This window comes from Coregonus lavaretus (assembly GCF_964263955.1).
Source record: "Coregonus lavaretus genome assembly, contig: HAP1_SCAFFOLD_1002, whole genome shotgun sequence".
NCBI lineage: Eukaryota > Metazoa > Chordata > Actinopteri > Salmoniformes > Salmonidae > Coregonus > Coregonus lavaretus.
In genome coordinates this window covers 109933-125653 of record NW_028166793.1, presented here as the reverse complement: position 1 = coordinate 125653, position 15721 = coordinate 109933, and the positions used below count along the sequence as shown (strand labels likewise).

Sequence of the window (15721 nt, the reverse complement as noted above, 5' to 3'; positions counted from 1 at the left end):
CCATCTGTCCTGCTGTATAACTCTAACCCATCAGCTGTCTGTCTGCTCTCTGACAGGGCTCTTCCCTCCATCTGTCCTGCTGTATAACTCTAACCCATCAGCTGTCTGTCTGCTCTCTGACAGGGCTCTTCCCTCCATCTGTCCTGCTGTATAACTCTAACCCATCAGCTGTCTGTCTGCTCTCTGACAGGGCTCTTCCCTCCATCTGTCCTGCTGTATAACTCTGACCCATCAGCTGTCTGTCTGCTCTCTGACAGGGCTCTTCCCTCCATCTGTCCTGCTGTATAACTCTAACCCATCAGCTGTCTGCTCTCTGACAGGGCTCTTCCCTCCATCTGTCCTGCTGTATAACTCTAACCCATCAGCTGTCTGTCTGCTCTCTGACAGGGCTCTTCCCTCCATCTGTCCTGCTGTATAACTCTAACCCATCAGCTGTCTGTCTGCTCTCTGACAGGGCTCTTCCCTCCATCTGTCCTGCTGTATAACTCTAACCCATCAGCTGTCTGTCTGCTCTCTGACAGGGCTCTTCCCTCCATCTGTCCTGCTGTATAACTCTAACCCATCAGCTGTCTGTCTGCTCTCTGACAGGGCTCTTCCCTCCATCTGTCCTGCTGTATAACTCTAACCCATCAGCTGTCTGTCTGCTCTCTGACAGGGCTCTTCCCTCCATCTGTCCTGCTGTATAACTCTGACCCATCAGCTGTCTGTCTGCTCTCTGACAGGGCTCTTCCCTCCATCTGTCCTGCTGTATAACTCTAACCCATCAGCTGTCTGCTCTCTGACAGGGCTCTTCCCTCCATCTGTCCTGCTGTATAACTCTAACCCATCAGCTGTCTGTCTGCTCTCTGACAGGGCTCTTCCCTCCATCTGTCCTGCTGTATAACTCTAACCCATCAGCTGTCTGTCTGCTCTCTGACAGGGCTCTTCCCTCCATCTGTCCTGCTGTATAACTCTAACCCATCAGCTGTCTGTCTGCTCTCTGACAGGGCTCTTCCCTCCATCTGTCCTGCTGTATAACTCTAACCCATCAGCTGTCTGTCTGCTCTCTGACAGGGCTCTTCCCTCCATCTGTCCTGCTGTATAACTCTAACCCATCAGCTGTCTGTCTGCTCTCTGACAGGGCTCTTCCCTCCATCTGTCCTGCTGTATAACTCTAACCCATCAGCTGTCTGTCTGCTCTCTGACAGGGCTCTTCCCTCCATCTGTCCTGCTGTATAACTCTAACCCATCAGCTGTCTGTCTGCTCTCTGACAGGGCTCTTCCCTCCATCTGTCCTGCTGTATAACTCTAACCCATCAGCTGTCTGTCTGCTCTCTGACAGGGCTCTTCCCTCCATCTGTCCTGCTGTATAACTCTAACCCATCAGCTGTCTGTCTGCTCTCTGACAGGGCTCTTCCCTCCATCTGTCCTGCTGTATAACTCTAACCCATCAGCTGTCTGTCTGCTCTCTGACAGGGCTCTTCCCTCCATCTGTCCTGCTGTATAACTCTAACCCATCAGCTGTCTGTCTGCTCTCTGACAGGGCTCTTCCCTCCATCTGTCCTGCTGTATAACTCTGACCCATCAGCTGTCTGTCTGCTCTCTGACAGGGCTCTTCCCTCCATCTGTCCTGCTGTATAACTCTAACCCATCAGCTGTCTGTCTGCTCTCTGACAGGGCTCTTCCCTCCATCTGTCCTGCTGTATAACTCTAACCCATCAGCTGTCTGTCTGCTCTCTGACAGGGCTCTTCCCTCCATCTGTCCTGCTGTATAACTCTAACCCATCAGCTGTCTGCTCTCTGACAGGGCTCTTCCCTCCATCTGTCCTGCTGTATAACTCTAACCCATCAGCTGTCTGCTCTCTGACAGGGCTCTTCCCTCCATCTGTCCTGCTGTATAACTCTGACCCATCAGCTGTCTGTCTGCTCTCTGACAGGGCTCTTCCCTCCATCTGTCCTGCTGTATAACTCTAACCCATCAGCTGTCTGTCTGCTCTCTGACAGGGCTCTTCCCTCCATCTGTCCTGCTGTATAACTCTAACCCATCAGCTGTCTGTCTGCTCTCTGACAGGGCTCTTCCCTCCATCTGTCCTGCTGTATAACTCTAACCCATCAGCTGTCTGCTCTCTGACAGGGCTCTTCCCTCCATCTGTCCTGCTGTATAACTCTAACCCATCAGCTGTCTGTCTGCTCTCTGACAGGGCTCTTCCCTCCATCTGTCCTGCTGTATAACTCTAACCCATCAGCTGTCTGTCTGCTCTCTGACAGGGCTCTTCCCTCCATCTGTCCTGCTGTATAACTCTAACCCATCAGCTGTCTGTCTGCTCTCTGACAGGGCTCTTCCCTCCATCTGTCCTGCTGTATAACTCTAACCCATCAGCTGTCTGTCTGCTCTCTGACAGGGCTCTTCCCTCCATCTGTCCTGCTGTATAACTCTAACCCATCAGCTGTCTGTCTGCTCTCTGACAGGGCTCTTCCCTCCATCTGTCCTGCTGTATAACTCTAACCCATCAGCTGTCTGTCTGCTCTCTGACAGGGCTCTTCCCTCCATCTGTCCTGCTGTATAACTCTAACCCATCAGCTGTCTGTCTGCTCTCTGACAGGGCTCTTCCCTCCATCTGTCCTGCTGTATAACTCTAACCCATCAGCTGTCTGTCTGCTCTCTGACAGGGCTCTTCCCTCCATCTGTCCTGCTGTATAACTCTAACCCATCAGCTGTCTGTCTGCTCTCTGACAGGGCTCTTCCCTCCATCTGTCCTGCTGTATAACTCTAACCCATCAGCTGTCTGTCTGCTCTCTGACAGGGCTCTTCCCTCCATCTGTCCTGCTGTATAACTCTAACCCATCAGCTGTCTGTCTGCTCTCTGACAGGGCTCTTCCCTCCATCTGTCCTGCTGTATAACTCTAACCCATCAGCTGTCTGTCTGCTCTCTGACAGGGCTCTTCCCTCCATCTGTCCTGCTGTATAACTCTAACCCATCAGCTGTCTGTCTGCTCTCTGACAGGGCTCTTCCCTCCATCTGTCCTGCTGTATAACTCTAACCCATCAGCTGTCTGTCTGCTCTCTGACAGGGCTCTTCCCTCCATCTGTCCTGCTGTATAACTCTAACCCATCAGCTGTCTGTCTGCTCTCTGACAGGGCTCTTCCCTCCATCTGTCCTGCTGTATAACTCTAACCCATCAGCTGTCTGTCTGCTCTCTGACAGGGCTCTTCCCTCCATCTGTCCTGCTGTATAACTCTAACCCATCAGCTGTCTGTCTGCTCTCTGACAGGGCTCTTCCCTCCATCTGTCCTGCTGTATAACTCTAACCCATCAGCTGTCTGTCTGCTCTCTGACAGGGCTCTTCCCTCCATCTGTCCTGCTGTATAACTCTAACCCATCAGCTGTCTGTCTGCTCTCTGACAGGGCTCTTCCCTCCATCTGTCCTGCTGTATAACTCTAACCCATCAGCTGTCTGTCTGCTCTCTGACAGGGCTCTTCCCTCCATCTGTCCTGCTGTATAACTCTAACCCATCAGCTGTCTGTCTGCTCTCTGACAGGGCTCTTCCCTCCATCTGTCCTGCTGTATAACTCTAACCCATCAGCTGTCTGTCTGCTCTCTGACAGGGCTCTTCCCTCCATCTGTCCTGCTGTATAACTCTAACCCATCAGCTGTCTGTCTGCTCTCTGACAGGGCTCTTCCCTCCATCTGTCCTGCTGTATAACTCTAACCCATCAGCTGTCTGTCTGCTCTCTGACAGGGCTCTTCCCTCCATCTGTCCTGCTGTATAACTCTAACCCATCAGCTGTCTGTCTGCTCTCTGACAGGGCTCTTCCCTCCATCTGTCCTGCTGTATAACTCTAACCCATCAGCTGTCTGTCTGCTCTCTGACAGGGCTCTTCCCTCCATCTGTCCTGCTGTATAACTCTAACCCATCAGCTGTCTGTCTGCTCTCTGACAGGGCTCTTCCCTCCATCTGTCCTGCTGTATAACTCTAACCCATCAGCTGTCTGTCTGCTCTCTGACAGGGCTCTTCCCTCCATCTGTCCTGCTGTATAACTCTAACCCATCAGCTGTCTGTCTGCTCTCTGACAGGGCTCTTCCCTCCATCTGTCCTGCTGTATAACTCTAACCCATCAGCTGTCTGTCTGCTCTCTGACAGGGCTCTTCCCTCCATCTGTCCTGCTGTATAACTCTAACCCATCAGCTGTCTGTCTGCTCTCTGACAGGGCTCTTCCCTCCATCTGTCCTGCTGTATAACTCTAACCCATCAGCTGTCTGTCTGCTCTCTGACAGGGCTCTTCCCTCCATCTGTCCTGCTGTATAACTCTAACCCATCAGCTGTCTGTCTGCTCTCTGACAGGGCTCTTCCCTCCATCTGTCCTGCTGTATAACTCTAACCCATCAGCTGTCTGTCTGCTCTCTGACAGGGCTCTTCCCTCCATCTGTCCTGCTGTATAACTCTAACCCATCAGCTGTCTGTCTGCTCTCTGACAGGGCTCTTCCCTCCATCTGTCCTGCTGTATAACTCTAACCCATCAGCTGTCTGTCTGCTCTCTGACAGGGCTCTTCCCTCCATCTGTCCTGCTGTATAACTCTAACCCATCAGCTGTCTGTCTGCTCTCTGACAGGGCTCTTCCCTCCATCTGTCCTGCTGTATAACTCTAACCCATCAGCTGTCTGTCTGCTCTCTGACAGGGCTCTTCCCTCCATCTGTCCTGCTGTATAACTCTAACCCATCAGCTGTCTGTCTGCTCTCTGACAGGGCTCTTCCCTCCATCTGTCCTGCTGTATAACTCTGACCCATCAGCTGTCTGTCTGCTCTCTGACAGGGCTCTTCCCTCCATCTGTCCTGCTGTATAACTCTAACCCATCAGCTGTCTGTCTGCTCTCTGACAGGGCTCTTCCCTCCATCTGTCCTGCTGTATAACTCTAACCCATCAGCTGTCTGTCTGCTCTCTGACAGGGCTCTTCCCTCCATCTGTCCTGCTGTATAACTCTAACCCATCAGCTGTCTGTCTGCTCTCTGACAGGGCTCTTCCCTCCATCTGTCCTGCTGTATAACTCTAACCCATCAGCTGTCTGTCTGCTCTCTGACAGGGCTCTTCCCTCCATCTGTCCTGCTGTATAACTCTAACCCATCAGCTGTCTGTCTGCTCTCTGACAGGGCTCTTCCCTCCATCTGTCCTGCTGTATAACTCTAACCCATCAGCTGTCTGTCTGCTCTCTGACAGGGCTCTTCCCTCCATCTGTCCTGCTGTATAACTCTAACCCATCAGCTGTCTGTCTGCTCTCTGACAGGGCTCTTCCCTCCATCTGTCCTGCTGTATAACTCTAACCCATCAGCTGTCTGTCTGCTCTCTGACAGGGCTCTTCCCTCCATCTGTCCTGCTGTATAACTCTAACCCATCAGCTGTCTGTCTGCTCTCTGACAGGGCTCTTCCCTCCATCTGTCCTGCTGTATAACTCTAACCCATCAGCTGTCTGTCTGCTCTCTGACAGGGCTCTTCCCTCCATCTGTCCTGCTGTATAACTCTAACCCATCAGCTGTCTGTCTGCTCTCTGACAGGGCTCTTCCCTCCATCTGTCCTGCTGTATAACTCTAACCCATCAGCTGTCTGTCTGCTCTCTGACAGGGCTCTTCCCTCCATCTGTCCTGCTGTATAACTCTAACCCATCAGCTGTCTGTCTGCTCTCTGACAGGGCTCTTCCCTCCATCTGTCCTGCTGTATAACTCTAACCCATCAGCTGTCTGTCTGCTCTCTGACAGGGCTCTTCCCTCCATCTGTCCTGCTGTATAACTCTAACCCATCAGCTGTCTGTCTGCTCTCTGACAGGGCTCTTCCCTCCATCTGTCCTGCTGTATAACTCTAACCCATCAGCTGTCTGTCTGCTCTCTGACAGGGCTCTTCCCTCCATCTGTCCTGCTGTATAACTCTAACCCATCAGCTGTCTGTCTGCTCTCTGACAGGGCTCTTCCCTCCATCTGTCCTGCTGTATAACTCTAACCCATCAGCTGTCTGTCTGCTCTCTGACAGGGCTCTTCCCTCCATCTGTCCTGCTGTATAACTCTAACCCATCAGCTGTCTGTCTGCTCTCTGACAGGGCTCTTCCCTCCATCTGTCCTGCTGTATAACTCTAACCCATCAGCTGTCTGTCTGCTCTCTGACAGGGCTCTTCCCTCCATCTGTCCTGCTGTATAACTCTAACCCATCAGCTGTCTGTCTGCTCTCTGACAGGGCTCTTCCCTCCATCTGTCCTGCTGTATAACTCTAACCCATCAGCTGTCTGTCTGCTCTCTGACAGGGCTCTTCCCTCCATCTGTCCTGCTGTATAACTCTAACCCATCAGCTGTCTGTCTGCTCTCTGACAGGGCTCTTCCCTCCATCTGTCCTGCTGTATAACTCTAACCCATCAGCTGTCTGTCTGCTCTCTGACAGGGCTCTTCCCTCCATCTGTCCTGCTGTATAACTCTAACCCATCAGCTGTCTGTCTGCTCTCTGACAGGGCTCTTCCCTCCATCTGTCCTGCTGTATAACTCTAACCCATCAGCTGTCTGTCTGCTCTCTGACAGGGCTCTTCCCTCCATCTGTCCTGCTGTATAACTCTAACCCATCAGCTGTCTGTCTGCTCTCTGACAGGGCTCTTCCCTCCATCTGTCCTGCTGTATAACTCTAACCCATCAGCTGTCTGTCTGCTCTCTGACAGGGCTCTTCCCTCCATCTGTCCTGCTGTATAACTCTAACCCATCAGCTGTCTGTCTGCTCTCTGACAGGGCTCTTCCCTCCATCTGTCCTGCTGTATAACTCTAACCCATCAGCTGTCTGTCTGCTCTCTGACAGGGCTCTTCCCTCCATCTGTCCTGCTGTATAACTCTAACCCATCAGCTGTCTGTCTGCTCTCTGACAGGGCTCTTCCCTCCATCTGTCCTGCTGTATAACTCTAACCCATCAGCTGTCTGTCTGCTCTCTGACAGGGCTCTTCCCTCCATCTGTCCTGCTGTATAACTCTAACCCATCAGCTTCTTCCCTCCATCTGTCCTGCTGTATAACTCTAACCCATCAGCTGTCTGCTCTCTGACAGGGCTCTTCCCTCCATCTGTCCTGCTGTATAACTCTAACCCATCAGCTGTCTGTCTGCTCTCTGACAGGGCTCTTCCATCCATCTGTCCTGCTGTATAACTCTAACCCATCAGCTGTCTGTCTGCTCTCTGACAGGGCTCTTCCCTCCATCTGTCCTGCTGTATAACTCTAACCCATCAGCTGTCTGTCTGCTCTCTGACAGGGCTCTTCCCTCCATCTGTCCTGCTGTATAACTCTAACCCATCAGCTGTCTGTCTGCTCTCTGACAGGGCTCTTCCCTCCATCTGTCCTGCTGTATAACTCTAACCCATCAGCTGTCTGTCTGCTCTCTGACAGGGCTCTTCCCTCCATCTGTCCTGCTGTATAACTCTAACCCATCAGCTGTCTGTCTGCTCTCTGACAGGGCTCTTCCCTCCATCTGTCCTGCTGTATAACTCTAACCCATCAGCTGTCTGTCTGCTCTCTGACAGGGCTCTTCCCTCCATCTGTCCTGCTGTATAACTCTAACCCATCAGCTGTCTGTCTGCTCTCTGACAGGGCTCTTCCCTCCATCTGTCCTGCTGTATAACTCTGACCCATCAGCTGTCTGTCTGCTCTCTGACAGGGCTCTTCCCTCCATCTGTCCTGCTGTATAACTCTAACCCATCAGCTGTCTGTCTGCTCTCTGACAGGGCTCTTCCCTCCATCTGTCCTGCTGTATAACTCTAACCCATCAGCTGTCTGTCTGCTCTCTGACAGGGCTCTTCCCTCCATCTGTCCTGCTGTATAACTCTAACCCATCAGCTGTCTGTCTGCTCTCTGACAGGGCTCTTCCCTCCATCTGTCCTGCTGTATAACTCTAACCCATCAGCTGTCTGTCTGCTCTCTGACAGGGCTCTTCCCTCCATCTGTCCTGCTGTATAACTCTAACCCATCAGCTGTCTGTCTGCTCTCTGACAGGGCTCTTCCCTCCATCTGTCCTGCTGTATAACTCTAACCCATCAGCTGTCTGTCTGCTCTCTGACAGGGCTCTTCCCTCCATCTGTCCTGCTGTATAACTCTAACCCATCAGCTGTCTGTCTGCTCTCTGACAGGGCTCTTCCCTCCATCTGTCCTGCTGTATAACTCTGCCCCATCAGCTGTCTGTCTGCTCTCTGACAGGGCTCTTCCCTCCATCTGTCCTGCTGTATAACTCTAACCCATCAGCTGTCTGTCTGCTCTCTGACAGGGCTCTTCCCTCCATCTGTCCTGCTGTATAACTCTAACCCATCAGCTGTCTGTCTGCTCTCTGACAGGGCTCTTCCCTCCATCTGTCCTGCTGTATAACTCTAACCCATCAGCTGTCTGTCTGCTCTCTGACAGGGCTCTTCCCTCCATCTGTCCTGCTGTATAACTCTAACCCATCAGCTGTCTGTCTGCTCTCTGACAGGGCTCTTCCCTCCATCTGTCCTGCTGTATAACTCTAACCCATCAGCTGTCTGTCTGCTCTCTGACAGGGCTCTTCCCTCCATCTGTCCTGCTGTATAACTCTAACCCATCAGCTGTCTGTCTGCTCTCTGACAGGGCTCTTCCCTCCATCTGTCCTGCTGTATAACTCTAACCCATCAGCTGTCTGTCTGCTCTCTGACAGGGCTCTTCCCTCCATCTGTCCTGCTGTATAACTCTAACCCATCAGCTGTCTGTCTGCTCTCTGACAGGGCTCTTCCCTCCATCTGTCCTGCTGTATAACTCTAACCCATCAGCTGTCTGTCTGCTCTCTGACAGGGCTCTTCCCTCCATCTGTCCTGCTGTATAACTCTGACCCATCAGCTGTCTGTCTGCTCTCTGACAGGGCTCTTCCCTCCATCTGTCCTGCTGTATAACTCTAACCCATCAGCTGTCTGTCTGCTCTCTGACAGGGCTCTTCCCTCCATCTGTCCTGCTGTATAACTCTAACCCATCAGCTGTCTGTCTGCTCTCTGACAGGGCTCTTCCCTCCATCTGTCCTGCTGTATAACTCTAACCCATCAGCTGTCTGTCTGCTCTCTGACAGGGCTCTTCCCTCCATCTGTCCTGCTGTATAACTCTAACCCATCAGCTGTCTGTCTGCTCTCTGACAGGGCTCTTCCCTCCATCTGTCCTGCTGTATAACTCTAACCCATCAGCTGTCTGTCTGCTCTCTGACAGGGCTCTTCCCTCCACCTGTCCTGCTGTATAACTCTAACCCATCAGCTGTCTGTCTGCTCTCTGACAGGGCTCTTCCCTCCATCTGTCCTGCTGTATAACTCTAACCCATCAGCTGTCTGTCTGCTCTCTGACAGGGCTCTTCCCTCCATCTGTCCTGCTGTATAACTCTAACCCATCAGCTGTCTGTCTGCTCTCTGACAGGGCTCTTCCCTCCATCTGTCCTGCTGTATAACTCTAACCCATCAGCTGTCTGTCTGCTCTCTGACAGGGCTCTTCCCTCCATCTGTCCTGCTGTATAACTCTAACCCATCAGCTGTCTGTCTGCTCTCTGACAGGGCTCTTCCCTCCATCTGTCCTGCTGTATAACTCTAACCCATCAGCTGTCTGTCTGCTCTCTGACAGGGCTCTTCCCTCCATCTGTCCTGCTGTATAACTCTAACCCATCAGCTGTCTGCTCTCTGACAGGGCTCTTCCCTCCATCTGTCCTGCTGTATAACTCTAACCCATCAGCTGTCTGTCTGCTCTCTGACAGGGCTCTTCCCTCCATCTGTCCTGCTGTATAACTCTAACCCATCAGCTGTCTGTCTGCTCTCTGACAGGGCTCTTCCCTCCACCTGTCCTGCTGTATAACTCTAACCCATCAGCTGTCTGTCTGCTCTCTGACAGGGCTCTTCCCTCCATCTGTCCTGCTGTATAACTCTAACCCATCAGCTGTCTGTCTGCTCTCTGACAGGGCTCTTCCCTCCATCTGTCCTGCTGTATAACTCTGACCCATCAGCTGTCTGTCTGCTCTCTGACAGGGCTCTTCCCTCCATCTGTCCTGCTGTATAACTCTAACCCATCAGCTGTCTGCTCTCTGACAGGGCTCTTCCCTCCATCTGTCCTGCTGTATAACTCTAACCCATCAGCTGTCTGTCTGCTCTCTGACAGGGCTCTTCCCTCCATCTGTCCTGCTGTATAACTCTAACCCATCAGCTGTCTGTCTGCTCTCTGACAGGGCTCTTCCCTCCATCTGTCCTGCTGTATAACTCTAACCCATCAGCTGTCTGCTCTCTGACAGGGCTCTTCCCTCCATCTGTCCTGCTGTATAACTCTAACCCATCAGCTGTCTGTCTGCTCTCTGACAGGGCTCTTCCCTCCATCTGTCCTGCTGTATAACTCTAACCCATCAGCTGTCTGTCTGCTCTCTGACAGGGCTCTTCCCTCCATCTGTCCTGCTGTATAACTCTAACCCATCAGCTGTCTGTCTGCTCTCTGACAGGGCTCTTCCCTCCATCTGTCCTGCTGTATAACTCTAACCCATCAGCTGTCTGTCTGCTCTCTGACAGGGCTCTTCCCTCCATCTGTCCTGCTGTATAACTCTAACCCATCAGCTGTCTGTCTGCTCTCTGACAGGGCTCTTCCCTCAATGAAACTCTCTCTCCCTCCAGCTCTCTCTAATTCTCCCTCCATCTCTCTCTAATTCTTCATGCACTCCCTCTCCCGTTTCCCTCTCTATTTCGATCACTCTTTCTTTTCTGTTTCTCTCTCTCTTTCCATCTCTCTGTCACCCCCTCCCTCCACCCCTTGTTCTCACCCCCAGTGCAGAGTTGGATGATCTCACTCCATTCAGAGACAGCGTAGTTACCGTCCCTCTGTTTGGAGGCAGTCTGGACAGCTACAGTGTACTCTGTCCTGGGGCTCAGGAACCAGTGGCCTCTCACTGTCATGGGCAGTGGCACCGCCTTCGCCACCAGCTTAGTGGGGACATCCTGAAACAGAGAGACAGACAACCAGTTTAATGAGGACATCCTGAAACACAGAGACATACAACCAGCTTAGTGGGGACATGCTGAAACACAGAGACATACAACCAGCTTAGTGGGGACATGCTGAAACACAGGGACAGACAACCAGTTTAGTGGGAATATCTTAAAACACAGAGACAGACAACCAGCTTAGTGGGGACATTCTGAAACACGGAGACAAACAACCAGGTTAGTGGGAATATCTTAAAACACAGGGACAGAAGCAGTTTAGTGCAGACTTCCAAAAACACAGAGACAGAAAACCAGCTAAGTGGGGACATCCTGAAACAAAGAGACAGACAACCGGCTAAGTGGGGACATCCTGAAACACAGAGACAGACAACCGGCTAAGTGGGGACATCCTGAAACACAGAGACAGACAACCGGCTAAGTGGGGACATCCTGAAACACAGAGACAGACAACCGGCTAAGTGGGGACATCCTGAAACACAGAGACAGACAACCGGCTTAGTGGGGACATCCTGAAACACAGAGACAGACAACCAGCTTAGTGGGGACATCCTGAAACATCGGGACAGACAACCAGCCAGCTTAGTGGGGACATCTTTAAACACAAGGACAGATTACCAGTTTAGTCAGGACATCTTGAAACACAGAGAAAAACAACCAGCTTAGTGGAGACATATTTAAACACAGAGACAGACAACCAGTTTAGTGGGGACATCCTGAAACACAGGACAGACAACCAGCTTAGTGGGGACATGCTGAAACACAGGGACAGACAACCAGCTTAGTGGGGACATCCTGAAACACAGAGACAGACAACCAGCTTAGTGGGGACATGGACAGACATGGATTGATGCCGAAAACATGATGTAGTAAACTTGTAAGTGGCTCTGGATAAGAGCGTCTGCTAAATGACTTAAATGTAAATGTAACCCATAATGCAGTGCAGGCTACCTGCTGGAAGCTACTGTATCTCCTCTAACCCTACAGGAAGCCTTATCAGGACAGGCTGCTGACCTATGACCAGAGAGAAGGAACATCAGTGTGTGTGTGTATGTGTGTGTGTGTGTGTGTGTTGTGTATTTGTTTGTGTGGGTGTGTGTCTGTGTGTGTCTGTGTGTGTGTGTGTGTGTGTGTGTGTGTATGTGTGTGTGTGTTCTGTATGTTTTTGTGTGGGTGTGTGTCTGTGTCTGAGTCTGTGTGTGTTTGAGAGAAAGTGAGTGAACTTCACACCTCCCTTAACATGTAGTGGATGTCATTGCTGATGTCTGAGTCTACTGCCCTGTGTGTCTCTGCTGACCTGCTATACAGCCATCTAGTAGTACCAGCAGGCTTTACAGCAGCGGGTAATGAAACACTGTGTTGCAGAGAGACCAGTCTCACTATCCATTACCCACTAGCCTCTACAGTCTTAGCTATTACCCACTAAGCATTACCCACTAGCCTCCACAGTCTTAGCTATTACCCACTACGCATTACCCACTAGCCTCCACAGTCTTAGCTATTACCCACTACGCATTACCCACTAGCCTCCACAGTCTTAGCTATTACCCACTACGCATTACCCACTAGCCTCTACAGTCTTAGATATTACCCACTAAGCATTACCCACTAGCCTCTACAGGCTTAGCTATTACCCACTACGCATTACCCACTAGCCTCCACAGTCTTAGCTATTACCCACTACGCATTACCCACTAGCCTCTACAGTCTTAGCAATTACCCACTAAGCATTACCCACTAGCCTCTACAGTCTTAGCTATTACCCACTACGCATTACCCACTAGCCTCCACAGTCTTAGCTATTACCCACTACGCATTACCCACTAGCCTCTACAGTCTTAGCAATTACCCACTAAGCATTACCCACTAGCCTCCACAGTCTTAACTATTACCCACTACACATTACCCACTAGCCTCTACAGTCTTAGCAATTACCCACTAAGCATTACCCACTAGCCTCTACAGTCTTAGCTATTACCCACTATGCATTACCCACTAGCCTCTACAGTCTTAGCTATTACCCACTACGCATTACCCATTAGCCTCTACAGTCTTAGCTATTACCCACTACACATTACCCACTAGCCTCTACAGTCTTAGCTATTACCGACTACGCATTACCCACTAGCCTCTACAGTCTTAGCTATTACCCACTACACATTACCCACTAGCCTCTACAGTCTTAACTATTACCCACTACACATTACCCACTAGCCTCTACAGTCTTTGCTATTACCCACTACGCATTACCCACTAGCCTCTACAGTCTTAGCTATTACCCACTAAGCATTACCCACTAGCCTCTACAGCCTTAGCTATTACCCACTAAGCATTACCCACTAGTCTCTACAGTCTTAGCTATTACCCACTAAGCATTACCCACTAGCCTCTACAGACTTAGCTATTACCCACTAAGCATTACCCACTAGCCTCTACAGTCTTTGCTATTACCCACTACGCATTACCCACTAGCCTCTACAGTCTTAGCTATTACCCACTAAGCATTACCCACTAGCCTCTACAGCCTTAGCTATTACCCACTACGCACTACCCACTAGCCTCTACAGTCTTAGCTATTACCCACTAAGCATTACCCACTAGCCTCCACAGTCTTAGCTATTACCCACTATGCAGTTTCCACTAGACTCCACAGTCTTAGCCATTACCCACTATGCACTTTCCACTAGACTCTACCCTGTAGCCAGGTTCAGAAATGGTACTGGATGCTTAAGGGATTAACAGCTGATCTGCACCATCAAATCAGTGAGAGCAGAACCCAGGGGTTAGAGTTATATTAGGGTTAGGGTTAGATACACATACGTTACAACCCTAAAGGGTTAGAGTTATATTAGGGTTAGGGTTAGATACACATACATTACGACCCTAAAGGGTTAGAGTTATATTAGGGTTAGGGTTAGATACACATACATTACAACCCTAAAGGGTTAGAGTTATATTAGGGTTAGGGTTAGATACACATACATTACAACCCTAAAGGGTTAGAGTTATATTAGGGTTAGGGTTAGATACACATACATTACAACCCTAAAGGGTTAGAGTTATATTAGGGTTAGGGTTAGATACACATACATTACAACCCTAAAGGGTTAGAGTTATATTAGGGTTAGGGTTAGATACACAGACATTACAACCCTAAAGGGTTAGAGTTATATTAGGGTTAGGGTTAGATACACATACATTACAACCCTAAATGGTTAGAGTTATATTAGGGTTAGGGTTAGATACACATACATTACAACCCTAAAGGGTTAGAGTTATATTAGGGTTAGGGTTAGATACACAGACATTACAACCCTAAAGGGTTAGAGTTATATTAGGGTTAGGGTTAGATACACAGACATTACAACCCTAAAGGGTTAGGGTTAGGGTTAGGGTTAGAGTTATATTAGGGTTAGGGTTAGGGTTAGGGTTAGGGTTAGGGTTAGGGTTAGGGTTAGGGTTAGGGTTATATTAGGGTTAGGGTTAGATACACATACATTACAACCCTAAAGGGTTAGAGTTATATTAGGGTTAGGGTTAGATACACATACATTACAACCCTAAAGGGTTAGAGTTATATTAGGGTTAGGGTTAGATACACAGACATTACAACCCTAAAGGGTTAGAGTTATATTAGGGTTAGGGTTAGATACACATACATTACAACCCTAAATGGTTAGAGTTATATTAGGGTTAGGGTTAGATACACATACATTACAACCCTAAAGGGTTAGAGTTATATTAGGGTTAGGGTTAGATACACAGACATTACAACCCTAAAGGGTTAGAGTTATATTAGGGTTAGGGTTAGATACACAGACATTACAACCCTAAAGGGTTAGGGTTAGGGTTAGGGTTAGAGTTATATTAGGGTTAGGGTTAGGGTTAGGGTTAGGGTTAGGGTTAGGGTTAGGGTTAGGGTTAGGGTTAGAGTTATATTAGGGTTAGGGTTAGGGTTAGGGTTAGGGTTAGGGTTAGGGTTAGGGTTATATTAGGGTTAGGGTTAGGGTTAGAGTTATATTAGGGTTAGATACACATACATTACAACCCTAAAGGGTTAGAGTTATATTAGGGTTAGGGTTATATTAGGGTTAGGGTTAGGGTTAGAGTTATATTAGGGTTAGATACACATACATTACAACCCTAAAGGAGGTCTGAGTTTGAACAATGTGCTGTAAGATGAACTGTATCTAACCTTGTGTTTGATCTATAATATGTACTGTATTGATGTACGTTGTGTTTGAACTATAATATGTACTGTATTGATGTACCGTGTGTTTCAACTATAATATGTACTGTATTGATGTACCGTGTGTTTGAACTATAATATGTACTGTATTGATGTACCGTGTGTTTGAACTATAATATGTACTGTATTGATGTACCGTGTGTTTGAACTATAATATGTACTGTATTGATGTACCGTGTGTTTGAACTATAATATGTACTGTATTGATGTACCGTGTGTTTGAACTATAATATGTACTGTATTGATGTACCGTGTGTTTGAACTATAATATGTACTGTATTGATGTACCGTGTGTTTGAACTATAATATGTACTGTATTGATGTACCGTGTGTTTGAACTATAATATGTACTGTATTGATGTACATTGTGTTTGAACTATAATATGTACTGTATTGATGTACCGTGTGTTTGAACTATAATATGTACTGTATTGATGTACCGTGTGTTTGAACTATAATATGTACTGTATTGATGTACCGTGTGTTTGAACTATAATATGTACTGTATTGATGTACCGTGTGTTTGA

At 49.2% G+C, this 15721-nt stretch overlaps 1 protein-coding gene across 1 annotated transcript in view; it reads right to left on the bottom strand.

Annotated features, from left to right (window-relative positions):
- Positions 1-15721, bottom strand: part of LOC311114307 (phytanoyl-CoA hydroxylase-interacting protein-like) — a gene marked incomplete at both ends in the record, with an annotated part of 37215 nt that overhangs the window by 7021 nt on the left and 14473 nt on the right. The window contains one exon of the mRNA XM_084189571.1: positions 10765-10939. Within this exon, the coding sequence (XP_084045697.1) occupies positions 10765-10939 (175 nt within the window). The remainder of the gene's footprint in view (positions 1-10764; positions 10940-15721) is intronic.